This window comes from Diceros bicornis, chromosome 34 (genome assembly GCF_020826845.1).
Source record: "Diceros bicornis minor isolate mBicDic1 chromosome 34, mDicBic1.mat.cur, whole genome shotgun sequence".
NCBI classification, from domain to species: domain Eukaryota; kingdom Metazoa; phylum Chordata; class Mammalia; order Perissodactyla; family Rhinocerotidae; genus Diceros; species Diceros bicornis.
Window position 1 is genome coordinate 15103773 of NC_080773.1, and position 15914 is coordinate 15119686.

The window sequence follows — 15914 nt, forward strand, 5'->3', positions numbered from 1 at the left end:
ATCACATAGTACACTTTAAATATGTGAAATGTATTGTGTGTCAATTATACCTCAATAAGCTGTTAAAATAAAATAATAATAATACAAACACACTGTCATGTATAAAAACAAGCTCTTTCACAGATGCCAGCCCTGCCCTCGCCCCCTGGAGGTCCCTGTCCCTGTGTATTTGTGTCTCTGCCTCACTCGCTCTCCTGTTCTCTCTCCGTCTCTCTTGCACCTTCCCTTTGTCTACCTCCATCTCTGCGTTATACCTTGTCTATTTCTTGGTCTCTGCATTCTCTCTGTTTCTGCCTCTGCCTCTCATCTTATCTGTGTTTTATTGAAAGTCTTTGAAATCTGGTGTGTATTTTGCACTTACAGCACATCTTAACTGGGACCCTAGATTTTCTTCAGAAACGCTTGTTCTGTATTTAGATTTCATGAAAGTTAACAATTGAAAAAGCAGATTCACATACAAATTCACACACCAGATTGGGACCAGCTTGTTCCAAACGTACTTGGAAGTTTTCGAATAACTGAATCGAGTATTAATTTTCTAATTAAAATTGAATTCTTGTTTTGGTTAGTCTTACTAGACACATTTCAAGTGCTTCACAGCCACATGTGGTAAGTGGCTACCATATTGGACAACGCAGTTCTACGGTGCAGTGTGACCTTGGGCTAAACTCTCAACGTCTCTGTGCTTCATTCTCCCCATTTATAAAGTGGGGATGACAACCACACCTGCCTCAATGGGTGAGGATAAGCGAGTTACTCTCTGGAAAGCAGTTCTTGTGTCCCCACCAGTGATTCTCGGGACTGGAATGAGCACCTGAGCTCAGTGCCAGATCTCATACACAGCGGGAGCCCGTACCCGGGTTCAGGAAAGTCCATGGTGGCACCTCTCCAAGGTCAGGAAAGTACAGGTTCCACCCCTGAATTAAAGAGGTCAGGTCTGTTGGTCCATTCTTCCTGGCTCGGAGGAGTTTGACTCAACTGCCACGTGCAGGATTCTGGGTCCAGCAAGAGTTTTGTCTAACATTGCAAGAAATATGGTGCCTCATCTCCCCCACTCCCTTTTCACGGAGACAGACAGAGAGAGGTGGAAAGCAAGGCCCAGGACGTGCCAGGTGGACATGGACACATTCATTCACATGTTCATCAAACACGGAATGAGCCTGCTGGAGGAGAGAGACGCAAGCCCAGAGGACGTCAATCAACTGGACTCCAGGAGCTCAGAGTCCTAAGGGGAAAAAAGAGACACTGAGACCGAGAGAGAAAGCAGGAGAGAGAAATACACATACAGATTGTGAGCGAGGGTCAAAGAAAAGTCCTGCACTGTGAAGACAGAGCCAGAGGCAGGGAGAGAACCACCTGGTGCTGGTCAGAGCAATCAGACATCCAGAGGACCCCAACGCTCAACCTGCCAGGTCTCAGTCTCTCTGTCTCTCTCCACCTGACCCTCTCCTCCTCTGAGTCTCACCAGTTCTGTGTCTCTCCCCCTCCTTCTGTTTCTCCCATCAATCCCATCTATGGTTGTCACAAAAACACAAACAGATTCACACACAGGGACATATACCATGACCACCATGCAAATGCAAACACATCTGCAGGTATGAATCCATATAAATACTCATAAGTCCACACACAGGCAAAAATATACACATAAGCAAATGCAGACTCATACACAGAAACACACATCAGCATGTTCACATAAATACAAATACACTTTGACGTATGAAAATTATGCAAGCACACACAAAGATGGAAACAGGCACGGACAAACACATGCAAGCATAAACACAGAAATGTGGTGAAAACATGTAGACAGTGTATGCTCACCCATACCCAGAAAAATAAACACACACACACTCATGTGGACCTTGGTATCTCTACCACAGTATCTCTGCCAGCATCTAGGGAGGGAGTGCAGAGGTAGGCAGTGAGCAGGTCACTGGGCTGCCAGAGCAGGAATCATGGTTCCCTTAGCTCCTCCTGTGAAAGTTCACACTCCTGGACTACGATGAGGGATTTGGTGATGAAGGGAGGAAGTTACATAACTGAGTGGGGAGGCAGGCTCAGGATAAAAGCCCAGCTCCAGGCTGCAGTGGGGTGGAAGGCAGTCAGACTGAGACCATGGAGTTGAGCGTGCTCCTCCTCCTTGCTCTCCTTACAGGAATCTTGCTTCTCCTAGCCAGGGGCTGCACAAAGGCCCAAGGCCACCTCCCGCCAGGACCCCGTCCTCTCCCCTTCTTGGGGAACCTTCTGCAGATGGACAGAAGAGGCCTACTCAAATCCATCCTGAGGGTGAGACACAGGTGAACAGTGTCTGAGGATGGCTCCCTGCCTCCATATGGGGATCACTCCCCAGAAGGAGTGAGGCAGCCTCCCAGGCTCAGGGGCGAGATGTGTGAAGGTTGGTGATTAAGGTCATGGAGCGGAAGCATGGTGGATGCTGGTCAGACTCTCAGAGGTGTCCTTGCTCAGTTGGAAGTGCGTGGGCACTGTTCCCGGAGCAGGCAAGTGGGCATGAAGAGGCCCTGGGTGTGAGCAGTAGGTTTAGAATTTCTCCTTCCTCTGCCACCCTCTGTCGTGTTCCTGGGTGCCTGCTCACCACTGGAAGAGACAAAAAAAAGGGCAGTGGCACCAGTCAAGTAGGTTTCTCCTCCGTCAATGAAAGACAGCAAAGACTGGCTCATGGCAGTGCCAGCACAACGCGGAGAAGGGAGGGAGAACAGGACGGGGGGCCAGATACAGAGTACTTACCAGTAATTGCTGAGTATTTACTAGGCTCTGTATCACTGCTTTCCAGGCATGTTTTCATGTTGATGATCTATTTAGTTATTAATAATAATCCACATCCATAAACCCACTACCCAACAGAAGAATTGGAACACTGACAGTAACTTCCAACTGTCCCGTGCTCCTCCGTCCACTTTCCCCCACCATGGCGACCACGCTCCTGAATCTTGTGCTTGTCAACCCTTTGCTTAATAGAGAGTGTTTTATCGCAGATATCGAGGTATCCAGTGCATATTGCTTAGTTTTCATTGTCTTTAATGTATCACAAAGGTGCCATGCTTTTGTGTAAACTCCTTGTGTAAACTTAGTTTCTTCACTCAGAAATATGTGGCTAGGATTTATCTACATTATAGTGGAAATTCGGCAGGTCTTCTTTGCAACAAGACGGCTGGAGAGGTAATATCCCCATCGTAGAGGTACAGACAGTGAATCTCAGCCTGGGGAGGGCACTCGTCCACAGTCACGCACAGCTGGGACTTCACAGAGGGGAAGCTAGGTTCAGCACAGAGGTCTCTTCATCTCCAATGCCCTTGTAGACTGAAGCTGCCTAACAATTTGAGGATCACTGTATACTTTGGAAATTTGATTAAAGCTGTGGGCTCCCTCTCCTACAAATATCCACGCACATTTAGCATAAAATGTTGAGGGTTCCAGAGTCCCTAAAGCTCTTCCATAGACCCTCCAAGGATCCTCAAGTTGTCCATGATCCTCCATTATCATTCCATCTTTGTGGAGAGAGAGAGGATGAGAGTGAGAGAGATTGAGAGAGGGATAGAGGGAGAGGGCATGGGCTAGTGGGTGTCATGATGGGAAGGGTTGGGAGGGTGGCTCTGCTCCTCCTCCATTCCCACGTATGCTCCCAAATCCTTCTGGAGTCAGACAGACTTGGGGTTCGTGTTCCAGATTTAACTCTTACTCATTACTCTACTCTTACTCTTGGCTTCCTCTTCCGTAAAATGAGATGGTGACCACAAGAATGTATTCCTCCTAAGACTATTATGAGAATTAAATGGGATATTGCATAGAGCCTGGTGGATAGTAAGTTAAATGGCAGCTACTTCAATCCACTCATTTATTTATTCACTCACACAATAATAATTTACTGAGCACCTTCTGTGTGCTGGGGAATATTCTAGGCATTGATGATGTGGCATTGGACAGCGATACAAAATAAACAAATAAGGAAATATTAGGTAGACAAGAGCTATCATAAAAATAAAGCAGAGTGATATTTTAGAAAGTGGTGGGAGCTTCGTTAGATTGAGCGGGGAGGGAAAGGCTCGGTCTTGCTTAGTTTCTGAACAGAGACCCTGAAAGATGCAGGTGCAAGGCACCAGACAGAAGCAGGTGTCAGTGCAAGAACCCTAAAACAGGAGGCAAGCTCAGCATGTTTGGGGGACAACACAGAGGCTGGATCTGAGTGAGTGAAGAGGCGAGTGGGAGGAGAAGTCAGAGGGGTGATGGGGCGGCATTATATAGGGCCGTGTGGTCCACAGTGGAGACTTCAGGTCTTATTTTCAGGTCAGTGGGAGCACTGGAGCTTTTGGAGCAAGTTAGGGATATTAATTAATTTACATTTTAATGGGATTACTCTGGCTTTGGAGTGGGGTAGGGTGGGTTGGGTGCAGGTGAAATGACTGTAGGGGGGACAGGAATGAAAGTAGGGAGATCAGTGAGGAGTCTTTGCAGAGATCAATATAAGTTTTAAGTAAACTTAGCCTTTTTATGATTTCAAGTCAACTTTTTATTGAAGTTTAACATCACCCTACAAAGTGCACAAATCATAAGTGTGCAGCTCAGTGAATTTTCTCAAATGAACATACTCATGTAAATGATATACAGATAAGTAACAACACGGCCTGTCCCAAGAAATCCCCTTCATGTCCTCCTTCTAGTCACTACCCTCGCACTATCCCGACACCATAAGTTGGTGTTATTTATTATCAAACATATTATAAATAGAATTATGACATATGGACTCTTTTGCGTCTAGTTGCTTTCACTCAGTATTGTGTCTGTGAATTTCCTTCACGTTGTTATGTGTAGCAGTGGTTTGGTCTTCTTCATTGCTGCGTAGTATTCCATGGTATGAATACACCATTACATTTTATTCTGTATCGATGGTGCTGAACATTTCACTAATAAGGCTTCTATGTGTCTCCTTCTTCATATTTTGGGTGAATCCACATACAATTTGTGGTTGGGCATTTTGCTGAGAGTGAAGTTGCTGAGTCACTGAGTAAACATGCATTCAGCCTCAGTAAGTACAGCTGAGGTGTTTCCCGAGTGGCAGTACTGGTGGATAAGTTTTCAAATTTCATAATCACCCCACAGACGGCCATCACTTTCTCTTAATGTGTACCAGGCAGGAGATTCAGAGTAGTTCTCTGGGGAAATTGTCAGGAGACAGAGAGCAGGTTGAAGTTGGGTCACAAGAAGGATGATTCTTTAGTTGTGATGTTGGAGAGATCTGGCTAGACTCAAGGGTATGAGCGAGGTTGATATTAGAAGTATTTAACCATCTGTACTGTGTAAGGCCCCAAGCGCTCGGACCCTGGCTGGGTGTGAGATTAATCCAGTAGTTGGAGGGTCTTGGGGGCAGCAGCTAATCATCAATCTAATGTAAGTCTTTCAATGGTTTAACAACTGGGGTGGTCATAGATGTCCACAGTGACTAACAGAACCCTGTGGGCGGGTATGCTTGGCAGCTCCAAGAGAAATATGGGGACGTCTTCACCCTGTACCTGGGGCCAAGGCCTGTGGTCATGCTGTGTGGGACAGAGGCCATCCGGGAGGCCCTCGTGGACCAAGCTGAGGCCTTCTCTGGCCGGGGGAAAATCGCTGTCATTGACCCAGTCGTCCAGGGATATGGTAAGGACCTCAGAAACACTGAGGAGGGGCAGGATGGAGGATGGGGTTTGGGGAGGTGACTCTGGGAAGGGAGGATAAGGGGTCAAGAGGGACCCAGAGTCTTCTTCCAAATTCTACACCCCCAGGTGTGGTCTTTGCCAACGGGGACCGTTGGAGGACCCTTCGCCGATTCTCTCTGGCCACCATGAGGGACTTCGGGATGGGAAAGCGGAGTGTGGAGGAGCGGATTCAGGAGGAGGCTCAGTGTCTGTTGGAGGAGCTGCGGAATACCAAGGGTGAGCCCCGGGGGACGGGTAGGAAAGAAGGACAGTGAATCAGGAGAGAAGTGTAGTGCACAGCAACAGAAAGACAGAGGGGTAAATGTGGGCAGAGAAATAGAGGTAGAGATAGAGATAGAGAAAGGCAGAGCCTGAGAGACCATCAGACTGGGGGACAGGGACAGAGAGAGGAGCATGGAGACGGACAGAGATGAGCAGTAGACGGACATGGGGAGCCAGAAGAGATGTGGGGTGTGTAGTGTCGACAACAACCCAAAGACATAGACTAAGAAATTAGCACGCTATTTACTTACATTCAGGGAAAACAATGCATTGGATTAATTGTATCTATCAAAGAAAAAACAAGACTTAAATAAAAGAAAGCAGAGAGAGAAAAGTGAAAAGTATACACATTTTGAAAATGAAGAACTGAGTTTTCCTTTCTGTGGGTGAACTGCTGGTGAGCTGGCAGTGAGCAAAAAGGGCAGACGGGTATTCTGCTCTCAGGCAACTGGATGGGCCATCAAAGAAGCACTTCTGGTTGTTTGTGGATTCTCCATGAACGAGTGTTTATGAGACAGAAAGGTGACAGGGTCCTTTCTTAACAATTTGCAAGACATAAATCTGGAGACTGGGAGGGAGAGGCAGAGGCAGAGACACAGGGAGCAACAGAAGAATAGAGACAGAGCGTTGAGAAGAAAGACAGGAAGAAACAGAGTGACACAGAGAGAAAGAGAAAGAGACAAAGACAGAGATGGAGGGACCAAGACCACGGGAGACATGCAGAGAGAAGAGAGAGAGTAGAAGAGGCTTGGAGAGACAGAAAGAAAAAAGGCAAAGAGAAGGAAAGGCATAGAAAATTAGAGAGACAGACAGACAGGCTCAGGAAAGGGTCTGCTGGGGAACAAGAGAAGATGGACAAGTGAGACTCAGAGAAAGAGGCTGCACCCACCTGGCATTCCTGGGCTGACAGCCCACCCTCCCTCCAACCGGGCCAAGCATGGCTACACAGACATCAACTAACAAGTGCAGAATGATTCCCAAAGACCAGAGCCTGACAGGTGGGGAGAAGAGATGAAGGGGGAGTGACAGATAAGGGACAGGGGGAGCAGAGTTCTTTAATTTGCACATGCAATTGACTGAAAACCTGCTCTTCGCCACCCCTGCCCTGTGGGACTGAACTCTCTCTGCTCCCAGAGTCAGAGCTGGGGCCTGAGTGGGGTCCAACCACAGAGCCCTGTAGCTGGGTGGCCTGGGTCTGAGTCCTAGTCCCATTGATGAGTAGCTGGGTAACCCTGGTCAAATGATATAACTTCTCTGTCTACTCGTCTGTGAAGTAGGGGTAATAACAGAAGTGTGCATTCCTCACAGGGCTGCGGTGAGAATTAAATAAAACACTATGTGAAGTACTTACAATAAGGACTTGCATAATACAGGCTAGTGAGTGTTAGCAGTTCCTGGTCCTGTTTTCTTCATCATGACTGAGCGATGGAGGACAGTCACACAGAACTGGGGCAGCAGCCAAATGCTCAGGCCTTTGAGTCTGTGTCCAGTGACTTGTGTCTCCTCCCCCTAGGAGCCCTCCGGGATCCTACCTTCTTCTTCCACGCCATCACCGCCAACATCATCTGCTCCATTGTCTTTGGAAAACGCTTCTCCTACAGAGATCCTGAGTTCATGTGTCTCCTGGAATTGATATACCAGTCCTTTGCGCTCATCAGCTCGTTCTCTAGCCAGGTCAGGGAGAGGCTGAGCGACAGTGGGGACAAGGGGGCATACAGGGAAGGGGAAAGGAGTGATCTGCTTTGGGGGCCAGAAATGCAGCTTAGGGCTGGAAGAAGGGCAGAGACAGCAGGAAGAGACAGGGACTGAGAACTGGAGGGAGGGACAGTGGGTGAGAACAGGGACTGAGAGACTGAGAGAAAGAAAGAGGAGTGAAGGGGAGGCGGAAATAGAGACTAAGGAGTGAAGCCTTGGAAGAGAGAGGAGAGAAGAGGAGAGGAAAAGAGAGAAAACAAGACAAAGAAGGGCAGAGACAAAGAGATCCTAAGAGAGAAAGTTGAAAAGAGTATGGGGGGGGAGTGAGACAGAGAATGAATCAGACTTTGAGGCTCTGTACCCTTCTGCCCCTGCTTCCTCTGAATCTTTGCCTCTGTCTTCTGCAAAATCCCTCACTTGAAAGAATTCAAAGATACATGAAAATACAAAATTGCATTTCTTCGTTTTCCCCATTTCTCCTCCTCCTTTCAATATTTCAAAAATTCCTCTGAGACTATAAAGGAATATGCTCCACTTTTTGACAAAAAAATAACAATGTTTCTCTTTCTCAACTAATCTGGAAATACACCTATTGTATATTGACGTAAAAAAATTAAATGGCACAACATGTGCCTGGCGATTGTTCTTCACCAGGTGTATGTCACGTTCACAGGTAGGACTACTACACAACTGGAATGAGTCCCAGGGCAAGGAGCTGAGACAAGCCCAGCAAGTGGTTTCAATTATCTCTTCCCTTAGAGAACCATGGAGAGAGAAAAGTCTGGAGGGAGATCTACCAGAAAGTTAACAGTGGTTATCTACTGAGCAAGGGATAAGAAGGAATTTTACATTGATACGTTTCTGCATTTTTTGAAATTATTTGCAACAAGTTAGATAGTATGTTTATAATGACACAAAACAATACAAATATGTTCCAACATAAATAAATAGTCTTAAGTCACCAGTAAGCTCATCTTGTGTAAACATCCTGTTATCAATGCCTGACACAGCAAAGGAGATGCAAGAGATAGAAAGAGTCAGAGAGAGGTTTGAGCAGAACAGGTAAACTGGCTGAGGTGGGTAAGAGAAGCCCAGAGAGATGATGAGAAGGGGAGACACACAGAGATAAGGAGAGGTGGAAAGGAGAGACAGAGAGGTGGGGCAGAGACCAACGAAAACACAAGAGGATGAGAGAGGAAGATGAATAAAGAGAAAAATATGAGAATAAAAGTTCCAAGGAGACATAGAGTCAGGGAGCGAGGGACTCAGATATAGACAGAGAGAGAAAGAGTGAGACAGAGACAGAACCACAGAGAGACAGAGATAAAGGGAGACAGAGATTCCCGCTTGGAGGTTTTAGGGCCCAGCAGGGCTGCCCCTCCCTGTGACTGGCTCTCTCAGTCCCAGGAGGACCTCACAGTCCCTTCTCTACCTCCTGCCTCAGGTGTTTGAGCTCTTCCCCGACTTCCTGAAGCACTTTCCTGGCGCACACAGGCAAGTCTACAAAAACCTGCAGGAAATCAATGCCTTCATTGCCCGCAGTGTGGAGGAGCACCGTAAAACCCTGGACCCCAGCAACCCCCGGGACTTCATCGATACCTACCTGCTCCGCATGGACAAAGTGGGATTTGGGAGAGGGGAGTTGGAGGGAAGTGGAGGGAGGAAAAGTGAAGGGTGAGAACAACATAGGGAAAGTTTTAGAGAGTGGGAAAGAGGGGGAGCGAAGACCAGAGGATGAGGAGGGGAGATTAGGAAAAGGGAGGGGAGATGCGGGAGGGAACAGAATGCAACATGAAAGGAAGGAGAAAGTAGGGAGAAGAAAGAGAGACAGATACTGGAAATACAGGACAAGGGACAAAAACACAGCAGCAGGTGAAAAGACCCACAGAGGCAGAAAAAGGCTGAGAGAAGAAAAGAGGCAAACATACCAAAGAGATGGAGTGAGAGATTGAAGCAGAGCCAGACAGAGTGAAGAGAGACTGAGAGAGACAGAGATATATGGTTGGACCCACAGAGGATAGAGGAAAGTAAAATGAGTCAGACGGTATGAGAGACCCAGAAACAGGTGGAGGGCACCCCAAGAGAGGTGAGTGGGGTGAGGCTTCAGCCTCCTGTAATATGAGCCCTATCCCTTGGACCCAGGAGAAGTCTGACCCCAACAGTGAGTTCCACCAGCAGAACCTCATCAACACTGTGCTTGCGCTCTTCTTTGCTGGCACCGAGACCACGAGCACCACTCTCCGCTACGGATTTCTGCTCATGCTCAAATACCCCCACATCACAGGTGGGTGGGCTAAGGACAGCCAATCAACAGGATCTTTGACCCCTTTTGGAACTACAGAAGTGAAGCTAGTGTTCCTTCATCAATGAGAGAGGGCACTTTCCCCTCTTATACATGGAGCCCTGCAGGTTTTGAAGGAGCCCACAACTAGGCCTGTCCTGTTGGTGGATGGATGAACAAATATGTCTATCTGTTCTTCTACTGTTTTTTCTGATCACTTAAAGGTCAACTCATCCATCCATCCGTCCGTTCGTCCATCCGTCCGTCCATTCATCAGTCTGTCCTTTTATTCATTAATTAACGTGTATTTTCAGATTCTTTTATCTATGATTTATCCAAAAACATACACTTCCATTCTCTCTTTGGATCAATTGATTCATCTATTGATCCTTTGAAATGGTGATTAATTCAATGAACCATTTGTCATTGATTCATTGGCCTGATCATTCATTCATGCATCCATCTGTCCTTCTGTGAGCTAGGTCTCATTCCTTAATCCTTCCATCAGTCATTCTTTCAATTCATCCTTCATCCATCTATTCCTTCATTTGTCCATTGAATAATTCACTCATTTATTCATCCTTGATTTATTAACCTATCATTCAATGCATCCATCTATTTATTCCTTTATTTATTCATTCCCTCACTAATTTATTCCTTCACTTATTCCTCCATAAATATGGCCATTCATCCACTCATGTGATTTATTTGTCTATGAAACATTTATTAACTAAGGATTCATTAATTTATCTATTGATTGATAAGTAAATACATCCATAGATTCATTAATTTTATTCTATTCATCAATCTTTCCATTCATGAATTGATCCATAGGTTGGCTGATTGCTGTATTCATTTATTTATCCACTTGTCCATGGGTTAATCTATTTGTCTATTTCACTGTTACCTTCCTGAGCACCTAGCACAGTGCCTCATCTATCCTACATATACGAGAAATATTAGTTCATTTTTCTACTCCGGGAATTTTGACAGGTTCATAGCCTAGAGTTGTTAATCTGAAATTCAATGCAAAAGGTAGCACCTGTGAGTAAATGTGTGTCTGTGTTTACCTGTGCATGTGAGCAGAGATCCATAACATTCATTAGATTTCAACAGGTGAGAATTCTTGTTGCTTCTACCCTCCTCGCCCACTCTAAGCTGGTTGCTCTCTGGGGTGTCAGTAACCTAATAACCTAACCCTTTACCAGAGGTATTTCCTGGCTCACTGGCCCATAGAGCAGAGTGCCTGCTGAAATACCTCTTTGAAATGAGGTTCACTGGTCCCACTCTTCTGTGCAGAGAGAGTCCACAAGGAGATTAATCAGGTGGTTGGCTCACAGCGCCCTCCAGCCCTCGATGACCGAGCCAAAATGCCATACACTGATGCAGTCATTCACGAGATTCAGAGATTCTCAGACCTCTCCCCCCTTGGCGCGCCCCACGTGGTCACCAAAGACACTTACTTCCGAGGGTACATCATCCCCAAGGTGAGACCACCTGGGTTCCAGCACATCTCCAAAGAGTGGGCATCTTGGGTTCTCCTCATCTCCAAACTTGACTTCCTGTTGGTTTTATTACTGGGACCCTGTTGTTTTGTTTTTAGGGGTGGAGTGGGGAAGGTGATGGCATTATCTTTGATCTTTTGACCCTCCCTCAGGGCACTGAAGTATTTCCCATCCTGAGCTCTGCTCTCCATGACCCACATTACTTTGAAAAACCAGATGCCTTCAACCCTGACCACTTTCTGGATGCCAGTGGGGCAGTGAGGAAGAATGAAGCTTTTATCCCCTTCTCCACAGGTAAGCTGGACATATATTCCCTTTCCCAGACATCAGAGTGCAGGTGCCATCGCATCCTTGAGGCAATCAGGGAGAGGTCTTTGTTTATTGAGTAGTGAATATATACCAGTTGCTTTACGTGTATTAACCCACTCCATCTTGACTACAACCCTACAGGGGGCTGGAGAAGTGAGATCATGCCCCAAAGGCACATCTTGGTAAGCTTGACCCTGGGAAAGTATTTTAACCCTTCCACATCTTCATGTGTAAAATTTCTGTTGAGCATTGTTCTGAGCTCAATGCTCTGTTGGTGGCTGAAGATAATACATTTGACAAGTCACATAGAGACACAGTCCCTGCCCCAAGAAATTTACTGTCCAGCAAGGGAGATGGTCATTCATCATATGGTCACAACATAATAACTAACATAATGAATTAACATTTGAAATGTGCTTATAGTGGCTTGACAAAAAGTAAGTGCTCACAGGGGCAATTAAAATTAGTCATAATTGTGATAAGTGCTCTGAAGGGGGCTCTGGGAGTACAAAATAGGATGTACTGACAACTCTTGGTAGTTGGTGAGGAAAAGCTTACCTAAAGAACTGACTTCTAAGCAAAGACCTCATGGTTGAGAATCAACCAGCCACTGGAGAGTGTTTCAGGCAGAGGGAACCTCAAAGGAAAAACCTGAAGGAGGAGACAGCGTGGAGCACTGGAAAACTAGAAGAACACAGGCAACCTGGGGTGTGGATTACAGAAGGGGAGAAGGGTGAGGAGCTCAACTAGAAGGACTGGAATGTTGGGGGGAATTTAGATTTGTCCTGCTGGCACGGGGATGACAGGGAGGGTCTTGACATGCTTTGATGTGTCTCTATCCCAGTTCTCCACTTTTTGGCCCCATCCAGAGAAAACCTCTAGTCCCAGACTCCTCTTCATTTAGTAGAAAGGAAGACCCAGAGAAACTAATCCTTAGTCTTGAGACCCATCAGTGACTTCAGTGACCCAGGGCCTGGGCTCTGCCCTGTGCAATGGCCTCCTCCCTCACTTCATCTTCAGTGAGAGTTGAGGGCCATGTGGTGGGGTGAGAGACAATTATCCATTCAATAGTCCTGTGCTATGTTTAGAAAGAGACAGAGAGGTGAGGAAGTATGGACAGAGACAGACAGATAAGGATAGAGTGAGTGAGAAACAGAGAGAGGGACAGAGAGAGACACAGAGGGAGATAGAGACAGGGGAGACAGTGGTGGAAAGAAACTCAGAATGAACGCGAGACAATAGAGGGAGGAGGGGAGAGAGAGAAAGAGAAGAAGGAGGGAGGAGGAGGAGAGAGAAGGAGGGTAATGGGGAAGAAGAGGGAGTAAAACAGAAGAGAGAGAAAAAAGAGAGTGACATAAGCAGAGAAGAAGAAATAGTAAAGGAGAGAAAAGGGATCTGTAGAGGGAGATGAGAAATGAGAGAGAGAGAGTTGCAGACAGAATCAGATCCAAATAGACAGAGACAGGGAGGTAAACAACATGGAAGAAAGCAGAAAAAGAAGAGACACAGAGAAACAGTGCCTGACAGGAGACATAGACAGAGAAAAAGACCAGCCCAGACTGCCATGGGCAGAAGGAAAGACAAGCCAAGCCAAAAAGGTGTTAGAGTCACAGGAATACCAAAGCTTGTCCAATGGAGAGTCCCAGGGATGGGGAGGATGGGTGGGAAGCAGATAACAGGCGTCAGGCTGTTCTGGAAAGAGCTGGGTCCCAGAACCAGTTACAGGAGGAGAAGGAGCCTGGAGACCCTCCCCAACTATTTCTAAGCTCATGTTTCCTAACTTCTGGATGTGCCAGAAAGATGTGGACACTTCCCCAGATAGCTCCACATGGGCACAATGTCTGTCAACTTGAAAGGTCTAGCAAATGCCTGGAAACCCGTCCTTGATGTGACCTTCCATGGTTGTCAGCATGCAGGTGATGATCCACGGACGTTAAGGAGGAGGATCTCAGTGTCTCTGCCTGAGTTTTCAGCTCCCTTTTTCCTCAATTCTCTCCAAGCCCATGGTTTATAACCTACTGAGGGGAGTGGGTCTTCACACATTTGAGAATCTGATGGAAGCCATACACTCCCATAGCAAGTGCATCACTCTCATTCACAATTTTACGTACACTCTGCGAATTTTTCAGAACTCTTGAAGCGCGTGGCTCTGTGGTTAAGATAAGAAGATATCCCTGAGGGGCCGGCCCCGTGGTGTAATGGTTAAGTGCATGCGCTCTGCTGCTGGCGGCCCGGGTTCGGATCCTGGGCGTGCAGCGACGCACCACTTGTCAGGCCATGCTGTTGCGGCATCCCACATAAATTAGAGGAAGAGCAACACGGATGTTAGCTCAGGGCCATTCTTCCTCACAAAAAATAAATAAATAAATAACTTAAAAACAAAAACAAGACATCCCAGAGGTGCCAGGGACACACCGCACACACACTCCCCACCACACACACCCAGAAACAAACACAAAGCACTAACTACATTTATGGGATCCTAAATAGGAGCCAGAAGAGAATTCTAAGAATTTTTACAAATATTATTTATTTACCCTCACAATAGCCCTATGAGATAGCTACCATTCTACCCATCTTAGAAATGAAGGACATTAAAAATGTTATGCCAGAAATAGGCACACACCTACATGTGGATGCTGACGTGATGCACACACACACACACAAACACACACACACACCCCCAACCAGAATTGGGTCCTTAGATTCTGCGGGGCCACTGAACCCTTTGGAAATCTAACAGAAGCTACAAACTCTCTCCTGGAAAAATGTGCAAGGCACATCCACCAAATATTCGCACCTGGATTCACAGGGTTTGGAACCCCCTAAAAATCCACCCTGGATTGCAGGTTAAAGGCCAAACTCATGCCAATCTGTTGCAATGGACACCGTTGTTGGGGCTTGGGCATGTGACGGGGCAAAGAACATGCACCCGCCTCATGCCCGCATTGATCATCATCTGTGCCCACAGGGAAGCGCATTTGTCTTGGCGAAGGCATCGCTCGTGTGGAATTATTCCTCTTCTTCACCACCATCCTCCAGAACTTCTCCGTGGCCAGCCCCGTGGCCCCTGAGGACATCGACCTCACACCCCGGGAGAGTGGTGTGGGCAAACTGCCCCCAGTGTACCAGATCAGCTTTCTGCCCCGCCAAGGGTGCTGAGGAGGGGGGTCTAAGGATTCCAGGGTCGTGAAGTATCCCCACCTCTGCAGAGACTGGCCCCTGACTCTCTCCATGTCTTCCCACTTCCCAGAGACACACTGCAAGCTTGTATCCTTCCCCTCCTCAGTTGCCGCCTCCATGGGAAAGTCCTTTCTTCCGTCTCAGCTCCTTCCATCATGCCGCAGCTCTTCTAAAGACTCAAGGAGGTGTTTTCCTTTCCTCTATTAAAAGATTTCCAGAAGTGGTGTATATATAGAAACGGGAGCTAAAAGAGGAAACCTGGCTCACGATCTCTGCAGTTCTGCCTCCCAGGCCCCACAGCTCACCCCGAGTGACTTCCTTCCCCAGAACAACCACAGCCTCCATTTATCAACTCCTTGTGCTCCATGATCTGTGCATACATGACTACCCTAGAATCCTATCCAGTTAGCCCCTGTGGTGGGTGCAGTGATCATGCCCACTTTACAGATGAGTAAACAGAGGGCGGAGAGTGACATCAGTTGTCTGAGGTCACAGGGCTAGTGAGTGGAGGTGCAGGATTCACACTGTCTGCCTGGATCTAGAACTCAAACTCTTCACCACAGCTCCTTCTCCCTCAATCTATATTTTAAAATTAAGATGAAATTCACAAAACTTAACCATTTTAACGTGTATAATTCAGTAGCATTTTGTTCATTCACAATGTTGTGCATCCACCACCACTATCTAGTTCCAAACATTTTCATCACCCAGGAGAAAACCCCACACCCATTAGCAGTCACTCCCCATTTCCCCTTCCCCTCAGCCCCTGGCAAATACCAGTCTACTTTCTGTCTCTGTGGATTTGCCTGTTCTGGACATTTCATACAGACAGAATCACACAGTCTTTTGTGTCTAGCCTCTTTCACTCAGCAGAGCTTAAGCACAAAATCTTTTAATTAACTAGGAGAATGTCATTTAAAGTTTTCTGATACTATGGTTGTTTATTCAAGCCACATCTGAATGGGG

The 15914-nt window shown here is 46.8% G+C and overlaps 1 protein-coding gene across 1 annotated transcript; it reads left to right on the forward strand.

Annotated features, from left to right (window-relative positions):
• The first annotated feature begins 2118 nt into the window (after positions 1–2118).
• Positions 2119–14927, forward strand: LOC131397862 (cytochrome P450 2B11-like). The gene is made up of 9 exons (XM_058530971.1): positions 2119–2289; positions 5493–5655; positions 5781–5930; positions 7489–7649; positions 9115–9291; positions 9813–9954; positions 11251–11438; positions 11609–11750; positions 14737–14927. The coding sequence occupies exons 1-9, from the start codon at positions 2119–2121 to the stop codon at positions 14925–14927; spliced, it is 1485 nt and encodes a 494-aa protein (XP_058386954.1).
• Positions 14928–15914: the final 987 nt, after the last annotated feature.